The sequence below is a fragment of the Amaranthus tricolor genome, chromosome 15 (genome assembly GCF_026212465.1).
Source record: "Amaranthus tricolor cultivar Red isolate AtriRed21 chromosome 15, ASM2621246v1, whole genome shotgun sequence".
NCBI classification, from domain to species: Eukaryota; Viridiplantae; Streptophyta; class Magnoliopsida; order Caryophyllales; family Amaranthaceae; genus Amaranthus; species Amaranthus tricolor.
The window spans coordinates 6,649,024-6,663,285 of NC_080061.1; the positions used below are offsets into that span (position 1 = coordinate 6,649,024).

The window sequence follows — 14,262 nt, forward strand, 5'->3', positions numbered from 1 at the left end:
ATATATACTGCTACTCCCACCGTCTTCAAGAATTGTCCCAAATGTGTGGTGTAAAAAAATTTAAAAATGGTAAAACCTTTTAAATTGTATAAATAATATCAAAAATGTATCGAATATGTGGATAAAAATAATAGAAAGTGATGAGACAGATTTGTAAAAGAAAATTGTAAGAGAAGAGGGATCAATTAAGAAAAAAAAAAGGGTGGCATTCTCTTATGAACATATACAATTTCTATTTGTGATTTTGACTCACTTTTTTTTTTTTTTAAAATTTGCATTCACATATTTAACTTAAGGAAAATTACATTAATTATTTAACTACAACTATTTTTTGATTATTCTTAAATAATTAAATGTATTTGTTAAAAATATACGCAAATTAATAAAAAACTGATGTTTTGATGGCTTAAAAGCTTTGTTTAAAGAAATATGAAGATTTAGAATGTTTTAATGATTAAATCAATTTTAACATATCATGAATCGTCTAGATTATATATTTTTTAAACAAACACATAAATTATTTTTAAAATAATCAACATATAGATTTATTTTCAATGGACACCAAATAAGTTAGAAAATAATAATTAATATTTTATTTTATCTTTAACTTATCTTTTAATCTCATCCACATGTTTTATGTGACAGGGAATTGCAAAGAAGCTAGTAAAAATAGCACTAATTGAGGCAGCAAAAAAAAGAGAAATGAGATATTCAGATCTTAAGAAGGTAGAAAGAGGAGTTCGAAGGCATTTCCATGATGACATTACCGTTATAGTATTGTTTTTAGACACCCGTTTAATTAGCCGAAATACATTTCGAGGACCTTTCCTTTCTCTCAAAGGTGCAGGATATTCTTCTTCGGATATTGATTCATCATAACACTATACATGCCCACCAGGCTAAGGGAGAAGACAACGAGAATTATATCTAAAATATTTGCACCAAAAAAATAATTTATGCTTTAACTGAAACGCGAATCGATTCGATAAATAATGATTGATTGGATTTCTATTAAAATGTCCTTAAAAGAAGCTTATTTGAGATGATTTATTAACGTAGTTTAACCTTCATAAAGATATCATTGGGGAAAATAAAAATCCTTTTGATTGTTATTTTATGCTTATATTAATAAAAATTTAAAACAATGAGTTTTATAATGTTTTGAGGCATTTATTTTTGTAACTAATATAATTAGGGGTGAGCAAATTCAAATATCCAATATTCGATCTAACACAGATAGTTGAATTTGATATCCAAAAATATTTGGATCGAATATTCAAAATATTCGAAGTCAATATTCAAATCGGATATCTGACGTCCAAATAATTTAGTCAAAATGATTTTTATATAAATTTTATATGGATATCCCACATCCGAATAATTTAGTCAAAATGATTTTTAAAAATGTAACTTTTATATGAATATCCGATATCCAACTACTAAATCCGAATATGTATCTAACATTTGAATTTCCGAGTTGGATATCCAATCCGAATTATAACTTCAAATGGATTATCGAATTGAATCATCAGATTTTTCGAATGCTTAGACTTAACCCTAAATATAACAAAATCATTTACAACTATTGCATATACCATGGTTAATTGAGGTTTTTTGGCATGAAAAGTGTTCATTTTTTTATTGTCAATGAGATTTTTTTAAGTGTGATTTAAAGATTTACTATATTTGTATAAATAAAATACAAGAATAAGTCTATATTAATAAAAGAATATGAGAGTAGAGTTATTACATATAAGTGAAAATGTTCGTAACTTTTTCAATGCCATCATAAATAGTAGGGCTTCTTCCAAGTTCCAACCCCTATTATGATTTATGAAGGGAACTTTTATTTATCATTTTATTGCAACAAACACAATCTTCTTTTCTTACAAACTATTGTCTCTACTTCTCTCCAACAATACTTTGACCAATCTATATAGTCTCTACTTTCCATGAAAATTACCCGACAATTGGTAGAAAATTTAAGAAAAGTGAATAAATGATATTTTATATAAAAATGTGAGAAATATGTGCGTCAAATAAAAAAATAAGTTAAATATGTGAAAGAAATTAAAAAAGAATTGTGGGTCTGGCCAAAATAGATATGAGACAAATTGTATCATTTTTCGAAGAAAGTATTAAGCAAGATGATAGTGATCTAAACACAATAACAATAGATCTTGATTCCTAAGAAATAATAGGATAGAAATCATAGAACAACGGAGGAGAACTAGTGAGGAAGACAAATGATGAAGGAACCAAAAGAGGGTGAAGAAAGATCAAACAACCACCGAAAATGAAAACAAAAGGATTTATATCGCCATTTCATTTTTCCAACACTCGACCGGGTAATAAGGTTGGATATAAGCACCCCACAAATTCTTGTGAGAGACGGTCTCTTTGAAAGATCATCTCTAATTTGGTCGGCTCATTATATATTTTTTAAAATGTTGTAAGTAGTCATTAAGGATGATGTAAGTAGACATTTAGATATTGTAAGTAGACGATACGGTAAGTATATTAAGGATAATGTAATTAAATATTAAGAATGCAGTAAGTAGACATCAATCTTTAATGGGTTGGGCTTGAGATACGTTTCTCAAAAAGACGGCCTCACAAGAAATTAGCTGTAAGCAACCTCGCTAAAGTAAAACCAAAAGGGTAATTCTTTCGACCCATGCTCGCAAACACCAAAGCAAATTACCATCACAATAACCCCAAAGTCATTCATTAAAACCCTTACGGACGAGAGGAAAAAGGAAAATTGATCATTTTTAAATGGTGAGAATCGAACTCCTAGCATACAGTTGAAAGATAATATTTCCAACCACTAGACTAGTTGACCCGTATTCTCAAACAGCTTTTTATTACTACAATACTACTTGCAAGATCTCGGTGTATAATTCAAATATGCAACATATATCAAGTGACAAAAAACCCAACTAAATCAAATAGCTGTGAAGAAAAACCACAGGTGTAGAGGATAACTCTATAAGTTTGTTAAAAAGAGTGACTAAGATGTTCACCTGCACGGGCGAGTACCGATTTCGGGCACTCCCATAGGCAGAATGTTGTTAAAAAGAGTGACTAAGATGTTCCTTAACCGGTCATATCTACCCGAAACAAACTCAATAAGCAAGACGCTGAATGAATTACCTGAAGCACCGAAATTAGTTCTTGCCTTGACGTTTGTCACTACTTTTTCTGCGAAGGGAGACTGCCACTACTTTCATCGAAAGAGTTTCTGACATAGTGAATCCCCTAGCTACCATCGAATCTATCATTCTTTTAGCATCTTGCATGAAATCACCTTCTAAAAGAGCATTTATAATTCTCTCGAAATCTTGGTGTTGCAAAAGCTCCTTATTGGCCTCTAGAACCCCCAAGCTCTGAATTGTCTTCTTCTCAATACCTTCCATAGCATACATATCCAAAAGGCTTACTTGAATAGTTAAAGGAGGGGCCTCGCCCAACTGAGCAATTTTCGTCAAAATTTGCTCAACCTCGTCAACCAACCGCAATTTACAAAACCAATTTACTAGGGCACTATAGGTATAAACTCCGAGTTCAAATCCGGCCTTTTCCCGTCGCAGCAACAGATCCAATGCCTTGTCGAGTTCATTATTCTTCTCATATGCAGAGATCACCATAGAAAAACATTGATCATCTGGCTTGAATCCAAGTTTTATCATGTAGTCAAAGTAAGCTTTTGTGTCATCAGAATTTCCAGATTTGCTACATGCCTCAATAAGCAAGGTGCACGACTCTGCGGTTTGTTCGAACCCGGCAAATTGCATATTAGTCGCAATTTTTTTCGCTCCGATAACATTACCATTTTTGGCAAAAGCCCGAAATAAAGCCATAAAAATCTCCTCTGTGGGTTTAACGTCTTTAAGCTCCATTTCTCTTACCAGAGCCTCAGCCTGCTCGAGCTGACCAGCATTGAGATACAACATTATCATGGAGTTATAGATCTCTATATCCGGCTTCAGTCCTTGACTGTTTAGTGCCTTATAAGATTCCAGTGCCTTCTCGAGGTTGTTTGAGTGGCTATATGCGTGGACTAAAGCAGTTAAGGTTACAACATCGGGTGGCATCCCATTTTCGCTCATCTTCATAAGAATTCTTTGCATATCCTCCAACCTATGTCCTTTGGCATGAGCATCAATTAACTTTGAGTAGTCGGTGACATTAGCTTCAAAAGAAGGCTCGCTAAGGACACTCTCTGCCACCTATATGGATTAATAGACCAAAAAAATATCAAGATTTGCTAATCTAGAACAAAAGACATGTTCACGTTAACAAAAAAGACATCGCACAAACCAAAAAAAGTGATTCATATCATATTGATAGACATGGAATCGACAAAAAAGAGAATACAGATACTTTTACAAACCAGGTAAAAGTATACTCAAACAATGGCCTGAATGCAATCATGGAAAAGACCATTATTAAAAAAAAGAAACCAAGGTCTCTTCTCCACGATAATTTTCTAGTTCTTATATGTTCAGTTTTTTCTACAATACAAATGTGGCAACGTACTCATACAGCCAAATATTTTCCGAAACAATGAGATATTCCTAGAACCCATCTGAAATTTGGTTTCTTACACCTTTACGGTGCGGGTTGTACTAGCTTGGTAGATTTAAAAATCTTTATGACTCAGCTAATGCAATATAATGCATCTTTATTTTTGTTTATACTGCACTCCAAGCTTACAAGTTAAAGTCATCACTTTCGCCAATCTATTTTAGTTCTAGTACTTCCTCTGTTCCAAAATACTTACACCATTTGACTTTTCACCCAGTCTAATGTACTAATTCAATCTTTAATATCTCTAATTATGAATAATAAAAAATTATAAAAATTTGATATTAATAATCTTTGCATTGAGACAAATCAAACAAGAACCATTTGACGATGTTTTAACTTATAGATTAAAAACTAATCACAAATTAGGGTTGATGAATGAATAGTGCATCATCTTGTAATGTAGTAAGTAATATGAAACGGAGGAAGAAAGTTTTAAGCTAAGTTGATGTAAGATAGAGCATATGAAATGGAAAGATAGATATGACGGAGTTCCTTACTGTGCCATAATTTCCGCAAAAAAAAAGGAGATGTTGATTAATATGTTAAGCTATCATTAGTGCGGGTGGCTCAAATAGAAAGTTGCAAACGAAATATTACTTGATTGAGGTGTGTCACCAAGGTTAATAGGCAAAATCAAAGTCCCATTAAACAAGCATTACTGTATTGGTTCAAATGCTAAGCTTTTAACAGAGACTGTTGTAAAAAGATAGAGATATCTTAGATGTGTATGTTCAGATGAATAAAAGAGCATACCCTAAATATTAAATACAAAATGAAGACATAAAAAAAAGAGTCTAAGAGAGTCAAAGATACTAAAAATAAAATGAGAAAAAATTGTCTACGTTGGTTGGTCATGAGCAAAGAAAACCTACAAATGCATAAATAAAAGAGTGGAAGGTGAAAACTTCTACTAGGAAAAAAGAGAAAGAGAACGAAAATGACCTAGTGAATAGGACCAAACAATGACATAAAGAATTGGAGTGCGGGAGCATATCACATATAAATGAAAAGAAGAGGACATTAGAATTGATTTTGTTATTTGTAGATCTATATAAATTTATTTTTAGAATTAGATAGGGCAACATAATCATTGCTCATGATGTTTTTACAGGGTGATCTTTTTAGTTCATGAAGTCACATATTGTTGGGATTAAAAATTTGGCATTGTGATATTGTTGTTACTTCTAATAACTAGGAAATATTTCCTATTTCCTAAGATTCAACTAGAATCACAATGTAACAAAATAGTTGATATCCTAAAAATTCCCATGAACAAACAAGAAAATGCCTTATAATCAAATGAGTGATTATTGAATGTCATACAAAATGTCGGGGCTTTAGAAGATGAACCGAAAGCTTAAACATTTTCATGACACTTCACACATAAGGGAAAGTATGACCATACTTCCCTAGAACTCAGACAAAAAAATGCATATAGTTACAGTATGGGTGAAGGTCACAGGAAAATGTAACTCTTGTTTTAGAGTCTCACTTAACAGGGGTTTGGTGGTGCACAGAGGAAAATCTTCAGTAATGACTTCCATCTTTGGATTTTGATCCTAAAAAAATAACTAAAGCCAGGCCCTGTAGATGAATGAAGGAAATGGATTATGAGTGTCTAGGCGGGGTAGACCGTCGACCACCCACCTATAATTGGTTTTGATCCTATGGACAGTGAACGTATTTATCTCTGGCCAGAAGCGCATGATTTTAACGGAGATTCTGACCCAACAAAGTAAATCAAGCCTTGTTGATTCATGAAAGAAAAAGATTGCGAGTATTCTAGGTGAGGTGGACCACCAAACTATGTTTGGTGTTGATCCTATGGAGTATGGACCATGAATGTAGTCACCTCTGCCAGAACCGCATCAGTTTGACGGGTGAAGCAGTCTTCCGAAGTCAGCATAGATTAAGTTTTACTGTTGAGGTGCATATGTGGAGTCCATAGTACCTTCGGGAATGGAGCATCAGTCTTTCACAGTCAATGCAGATGCTTTTACGGTTGTCTCAGCCTCACAATTAGCTCAAAAATCTATACACTAGGGTCACCATTTAACCGAGGCGGGTGGTATATTACACTATGCTTGGGTGGACAACTAGAAATTAGGGGAAGTTAAAGAACTCTTATTTCCTAAATAGCACAAGATTTGATCAAAATTGAGCTCAAAACTGAAATTAAAAATCTTTTGAGACAAACAACATTCCACAGACCAAGAATTTAAACTATTGCAAGACCAAGTTGAATGATTTAGCAAGCTGAACAATTCCAAGGAAATAAGTTTTTACATTGCCCCAAGATCATTGAAGTGGCTCCTTTCTAAGCAGAGCAACTGAGCAAACTTACCCATGTATAAACAAAGTGCAAATGATGATGATTTTATAGAACACTTTAACCAGGTTCAACCACGACCATGTCACATGATTCGCTAATCTCCTCGCGAATCGCAAATAAAAGAAAGCAAATTATGATCGGTTTAGGGCTATTCTTGGATAAATTTGAGCAAATTGCAAATTCAAAAAGCGAATTAGCTAGCGAATCATGTTTCACCGACTACACCCACACCCACAACAACTACTACTGCTACTATTTGCTACTCAAAAGATTAGAGTCAGCTACATGAAACAATAAATAAATTCATATAGAAACCAAAACCACAATAACAAGAAAATCTCCAAAAAAACAAATTAATGCCAAAAAATAATATGAGTTAGCAAGCCACAAAATCTCATCCATAAAAATTAAATTTAACAAATGAAAGCAACAGTGTATACCTTCAAGTATAAGCAAAAATCCCTTTCCTTCAATTTATCAAGCAAAAAAATCCAATCAATCCGACCCGGCTTCAACAAATCCTTCCATTCATTCAACAGTGGAAAAACAACAGAATCATAGTCATCCTCATTCTTCAAATCAAGAATCTTTTGACAAATAATCTTACATTTCCCAGTAATAGGTTTAGCCCCTTGAGGCCAAACACTATCTTCTACATCATGGATCCTATCAGCCACTTGCTTCCATTGATGGCTAGACAAATCAAGTCCATATAACTTGTACTTAATCTCCCCATGTCTCTGTGGTAATCCGCCATTGAAACCAATTAACCTAGTACTACCACCAGCTTCAGTTTCGAGTGTGGTTTCGGTTTCAGCAAGTACCTTCTCCTCTTCTTCCTTAGTAAGTCTTTCCAAACTCTCATAATATTCAGCTTTCTCCATATCCTCTCGTGCCCATTTGAATCTAAGCTCGCGCAACATATCCCCACGAACACCAATCTCACTAGCAAACCTAGCCATTGCTTTAACATCCTCAGATTGAAGAAACTTCTTCATTTTCTCCTTCTTTCTCTCTTTCTCCATCCCTTTATATACATCAAAACTCACTTCCAACACTACCTTCCATAAATCCTCACTCAATTCTTGACCGTGGGAAGCCAATTTTTCATCCCAAATACCCCCTTTTTGCATCTCATTCACCAATTTTTCTACAATTAGAGTTAACATAGCATCAATGGCGAACTTATCACAATCTGGGTATGTTTCATTTAGCTTCCCCCTCATTGTAAACACAACTCTCGACAAAAACTCATTCAAAAAGGCTTGATCTCTGTCATCATTCGTGAAAATAGTGGGATTAGATGGAGATTGACTGATTTGGGGAGGATTATGAAAGCTTTTTTTCTGGGTAATTGAAAATGGATGAGTACCCAAAAAGGATTCAGATTGATTTTGATTTTGATTTTGATTGTGAATATGACCAGAAGTAAAAATGGTGGAGGAAGAGAAAGTAGTAATGCGTTTGAGAGTGGTTATTGTTTGATTGGCAAGCAATTGTTTGAGTTTTAGATTCATGGTGAAGAAGGAGGAAAGATGGAAGAAAAACAAAAATGGTGAGAAGAGGGGAGGGATGATGCTATATTCAAAGGCTTTGCTTAAACCCTAGTAATAGTAGTATGTTGCTCATTTTCGTTCCTAGCTGAAAATTGGTTGTCCATTTTTTTGTAGTTTTTTCTTATTATAGGATAGATCGAGAGAACGATGGATTAGGCTAAATTGAATTAATAACTTATCGGAGGAAAGGGATATTTGCGAGATAAAATTCGATTCTCGTTGTTCATGGTTGATAAATAATAAATTAATAATTATTGTTTTGCGTCGAATTTGATTCTTAGACTAAAATTATTTGTTGAAAACCTAATAAAAGTAGTAAGCTATTACTTTGTGAATGGTATTAAAAAAATGTGTGAATAAAAATTAATGGGATGGTGAAGACCACTTTTATGAAGTATATTATTGCAATTTAAGTGGATGGGAAGAAAAATTAAAATTATATTAAACTTAAAATCTTTAAAGAGTATAAAATTCTTAATTTAATCATCCATTGATGTTTGCCTTTTGGAAAATGCTTGTTGTTTCTTGATTATTGGTTGTATGCTCAAGCTTCAACTAGTTTGTTTCATTAGCCGGTAGCATTGGTCATTTTGTTAGTTGTTTAGTTAGTTGTTATTTGGTGAAATTTTATTGTAGATGATTGAGTGTTTATTAGAGAAAAATTATAGATGAAAGTTATTCGGATAAAAACTGCAAACCAAATCAATCCAAACCAAATAAAAATATCGTTTTGACTTTTTATAAATCGGTTTGGTTTTGGATTGAAATATTTTGGTTTGGATTAGGTTTGAGCATAATAAAACCGAAAACTAAAATTTTGAACCAAATTAAAATAGAAGGTCACTTTTTACATTAAGCTAAACTACTTGTTAAGTGAATCTTGTGTAACTTGACGTGCAAATAAAAGATATTAATTGGCGATAAAAAAAAAACGATGTAAGCATTAACAATACTAAACCTTAATTCAATAATTTAAAATTTTATTTTGTCATTCTCATTTTTGCTAATATGATTTTAAATTTTTTTGCTTTACAATTTTGGTAATCTAATTCAATTTGCAGTTTAGATTTGTTTTTAGTTGAAATTTTGGTTTGGATAGGACTGAAAAAATTAAAACCGAACTAATTTGATTTGGTTCGATTTGGATTGCGGACCAATTTTGTTTAAATTGGATTGAAAAATCAAAAGTCGAAATAAATTTGATTTGATTTGGTTTTATGAAAAAATCAAACTGCAAACCGAATTTTCACCCCTGGAAAAAACATGTCAAAAAGACGAAAGTCATTTAGAGTTTTAGTTAGCTTAAAAATCTTTATAATTTGAACAACCAAAAAGCCAAAAGTCAACAACTCTAGCAAAAATCTTAGACACACTCTGATGTTGCTTAAAGTCATATCGGCAACGATCTAATAAAATTATATTTTAAGAGATAAATTACCCAGAATAAAATCTCAACTTTTAATTAACCATGAATAATCCCAATTTTAGGGTCACTTATCCAAGAATATTATTGCTTAAATGGTGACCGATTTTTGCAGGTTAATTGCTAAAAAAAAGAAAAATAAAATAAAAAATCTTATTAAAAATTAAAAGTTACAATTAAAAAACAAACTTACTTGATTTTTTTTATATTTTATACTTTTTCAATATTTTTATATTTTAATTTTGTATTTACTTTTTTTACTTTCTATGCAAAATAACTTGATGTATAAGTAACAGGTTACCTTTGTGCATTCTTACCAAACACCTTTAATAGTTGGAATTATTCATGTTTAATCAAAAATTGAGATTACTATGAAGAAATAAGTAGAAAATTAGATTCTTCTGACTAATTTTTTCAATGTTAAATTATTTTGACAATTATTGTTTTATGGGATATTATCAATGGTACCCATGTGTTATTGTACTTTATCTTTGGTACCCTTGTGTTTTTCGTAATTCCAACGGTACCCCAACATATCTTGCTAATTACAAACATACACTTTTAAAGTTTTTTCCGTTAAGTGGCCGTTAATTTTTATAAAAAACCAACCATGGTTAGTTTCTTCTTCTTCCCTCTTTTCCCTCTCCTCTTCCTTCTCTCCTTCCATGGCTGCTTCTTCAAGGTACTCATCATTTTGTGGTAAGGTGTATTCCGGTATTACCAAAAGACCACCTGAAAGCCCTAACGTTAATTCCATTGAAGTTGGTGATAGTTGGGTAAGGTTGAAGAAATGCTATTGTGACCCAACAAAGTTCTATAATGTTAGGGTTTCAGGCTCAATTAACAATCTGGGAAGCCCTAACGTTATCCATCACAATCGATGGTCAAAAACTCGTCTTGTTACAAAAGATACAGTAGATCCAATAGAGCATGAATGAGCAAATGCAGTATCAGTCTTGATGAATGCCCTCATGACTACTTTTTTAAGCTCTAATGGGAAGTCCTCATCCTCCACTATGACTCTTGGGAGATGGTCTCGGATGAATTGGGTAGCAACCTTTCCTCCATGACCATCAAATACATTCAAAAATCATCCATTGTACAAAACATTCAAAATAAAAAAAAAAAAACCTAATTTTTAGGGTTTAGTACTTATAAAATGACTCATATAATTTCCAACTGGGCTCTCCAACGAAAAACCCATGTTTCAGGTGGTCTTTTGGTAGAACCAAAATACACCTTATCGCAAAATGATGAGTACTTTGAAGAAGCAGCTATGAAAGAAGAGAAGGAAGAGGAGAGGAAAAAGGGAAGAAGAAGAAACTAACTATGGTTGATTTTTTTATAAAAATTAACAACCACTTAACGAAAAAAACTTAAAAAGTATATGTTTGTAATTAGCAAGATATGTTGAGCGTATCATTGGAATTATGTATTAAGAGTACCAAAGATAGTGCAAGGGTACCATTGATAAGATAGTGCAAGGGTACCATTGATAATACATAGAGGGGGAAATGAACCGTGCGACGTGTGGTATATGTGGCCAGACGCGAGTCATACATACTCAATACTCCAAGTCGATCCTTTAGAAACAATCAGTTATCCACGCCTAACAATTCCCCTTGCCGGAGCTTCCCAGCGCCTGGCTGCTCACTGCGCTCAATATACATGACTGGGTGAGTACTATTAACTCTTAACTTCCTTATACACCACCTTCAATTCTTATGGTTGATAGGCTCTTTATTTTTCCTCTATCTTATCCTATTCCCATAGTGATTTTCAGTTCTTTTTCTTTGAGTATTCGTTGAATTACATGTTTCAGGAAACCATGAAATTGAATGAGGATATGATGTCAATCACCTTAGTTTTACCTTGTAATTGGGTTTTTTCATAAGGGTTTTACTTTTTATTTTAAACCCTGAATTATTATATTATCAAAATGCAAGGTTTAAGCATTAGGCCTTTGACAGGGGACTTTTTGGAAGTGCCCCAATTTGAGTTTCAGCTTGGTTTTGCTTCTTTTGGGTGTATTGCAAGTTCTTTTAGAAGGAAAAAGTTGGATCGTATTGATTCTATTGTTAATCTGAGGAGGTCTCCATTGTTTGCTAACCCTAGGAGGTCTGATTTTGAGTTGGGTATTGGGATTTTCTTTGGGTGTTCTAAATTTGGACTTTTCCTTTCGGGCAATAGGAGTAGTTCTGTCGAGATGTGTATTCCGGTGGGATCGGCTTTGGAAGAACAAGGGATTGGAAATGGTGTTGGTGATGAGAATTCTGATAAAATTGATGGGTGTTTGAAGGAAACCCGATTTGAAGACGATAGCGAGTTTCGTTTGAGTACTAATAGTGATGATATTGGGGGGGAAATTAGAGATGAAGTAGGATTAGAGGGGAAGAAATTGGAAAAACGAGTAGATGTTCGTAGGCTGGCACAAAGTTTAGAGCAAGCTAAATCAATAGAGGATGTGGAAGAAGTTATGAAAGACAAGTATGCATTGCCTCTTCAAGTATTTTCTTCCATTATACGAGGCTTTGGTCGAGAAAAGAAACTCGAGCCTGCGATGGCTGTTGTTGAATGGCTTAAACGAAGGAGTCAAGTGACCGAAGATCTTGATGGTCCGAACCTTTTCATCTATAATAGCTTGTTAGGTGCTGTTAAACAGTCGGGAGAATTCGATAAAGTCGACATTGTGTTGAATGAGATGGAGGAAGTTGGCATTGCTTGGAACGTTGTGACGTATAATACTTTGATGGGTATATGTTTGGATAAAGGTCAAGCAGTCGAGGCTCTTGATTTGTTCGAGGAAATTAGTAGGAAGGGACTATCTCCTTCCCCTGCTTCATTTTCCACAGCCTTATTGGCTTTTCGACGAATGGAAGATGGAATCGGGGCATTGAACTTTTTTCTTGCTGTCAAAGAGAAGTATATAAGTAGAGAACTCGAGAAAGATGATCATGCAGATTGGGATAACGAGTTTCGTAAGTTAGAGAACTTTACAAGTCGTATATGCTATCAAGTAATGCGCCGATGGCTTGTTAAGGATGGAAACTTTACCACAAATGTTTTGAAATTACTTATAGAAATGGACAAAGCGGGACTTCCTCCAACGCGTGACGAGTATGAGCGGCTTATATGGGCTTGTACTCGTGAAGAACATATCACCGTTGCTAAAGAGCTGTATAATCGAATAAGGGAAAGTTATCCTGATATAAGTTTGTCAGTGTGCAATCATATCATCTGGTTGATGGGCAGTGCTAAGAAATGGTGGGCTGCTCTCGAGATTTATGAAGATTTGTTGGATAAGGGGCCAAAACCGAACAATTTGTCATATGAGCTGATTGTATCTCATTTTAACATTTTGCTTAGTGCTGCGAGCAAACGAGGGATTTGGAGATGGGGGCTAAGGTTGTTGAACAAGATGGAAACGAAGGATTTAAAACCGAGAAGTAGGGAATGGAACGCTGTTCTTATCGCTTGCTCCAAAGCTTCGGAAGCTACTGTGGCTGTCGAAGTATTCAAACGAATGATAGAGCGAGGCGAAAAGCCAACCATCATCTCGTATGGAGCATTGCTTAGTGCCCTTGAGAAGGGAAAGTTGTATGAAGAAGCTGAACGGGTGTGGGAGCATATGCGAAAAGTCGGTGTTCAACCGAATATACATGCCTACACCATCATGGCTTCAGTTTATGTTGGTTTTGGGAAATTCCATCTTGTTGAATATATCGTTCAAGAAATGGTTGCAACAGAAAACAACCCGACAGTCGTTACTTTCAATGCAATCATCAGTGTGTGTGCGAGAAACGGTTTGGGTGGTGCTGCTTACGAGTGGTTCCAATGTATGAGAAGTATGAGCATTGAACCGAATGAAATCACATACGACATGTTGATCGAGGCTCTTGTGAAAGACGAAAAACCAAGATTAGCTTATGACTTATATTTGAGGGCGATACACGAAGGGCTGAATCCGTCTTGTAAGGCGTATGACGCGGTTATCGAATCCTCGACTGCAATGGGTGCTACTATTAATTTAAGTGCTCTTGGACCAAGGCCATTAGAGAAGAAGAAAAAGATGGCTACAAGAAAGACTTTCTAGAGTTATCCAATGTGGATGATGCTCCTATTCAGAGTGAATCTTTTGTTAGAGATGAAATGTAAAGTTATTGTTCTTCTATTTGTGCCCTTTTCTGTACACCTTAAGAAGTGAATATCCTCCTATTCCTAGGATAATTTTTCAGAATCTGACATTTTTTTGTGAAGTGAAATGTATATGGGCTATTCGATATTAAATGGTGGAAATAATAATGAAAAAATAGTATAATTTTGATTTTGATAGGAATATCTCTGGATAAGTTTAATGG

At 34.1% G+C, this 14,262-nt stretch overlaps 2 protein-coding genes across 2 annotated transcripts; one reads left to right on the forward strand and one right to left on the reverse strand.

Moving 5' to 3' along the window:
- Window positions 1-1,596: 1,596 nt before the first annotated feature.
- LOC130801370 (pentatricopeptide repeat-containing protein At1g05670, mitochondrial) lies at window positions 1,597-8,575 on the reverse strand. The gene is made up of 2 exons (XM_057665211.1): window positions 7,366-8,575; window positions 1,597-4,232 (listed from the first exon to the last, which is right to left on the reverse strand). The coding sequence occupies exons 1-2, from the start codon at window positions 8,440-8,442 to the stop codon at window positions 3,171-3,173; spliced, it is 2,139 nt and encodes a 712-aa protein (XP_057521194.1). The 5' UTR covers window positions 8,443-8,575; the 3' UTR covers window positions 1,597-3,170.
- Window positions 8,576-11,351: 2,776 nt separating this feature from the next.
- Window positions 11,352-14,240, forward strand: LOC130801547 (protein LOW PHOTOSYNTHETIC EFFICIENCY 1, chloroplastic). Its single transcript, XM_057665415.1, has 2 exons — window positions 11,352-11,580; window positions 11,727-14,240. Exon 2 carries the CDS (start codon window positions 11,844-11,846, stop codon window positions 13,995-13,997), a length of 2,154 nt encoding a protein of 717 aa, XP_057521398.1. The 5' UTR covers window positions 11,352-11,580; window positions 11,727-11,843; the 3' UTR covers window positions 13,998-14,240.
- Window positions 14,241-14,262: the final 22 nt, after the last annotated feature.

Excerpts from the sequence above, each read along its gene's own strand:
- LOC130801370 (XM_057665211.1), bottom strand. The coding sequence starts at position 8,442 with ATGAATCTAAAACTCAAACAATTGCTTGCCAATCAAACAATAACCACT. Across the intron at positions 4,233-7,365 it reads ATTTTTGCTTATACTTGAAG|GTGGCAGAGAGTGTCCTTAG; the intron begins GTATACACTGTT and ends TAATCCATATAG.
- LOC130801547 (XM_057665415.1), top strand. The coding sequence starts at position 11,844 with ATGCAAGGTTTAAGCATTAGGCCTTTGACAGGGGACTTTTTGGAAGTG.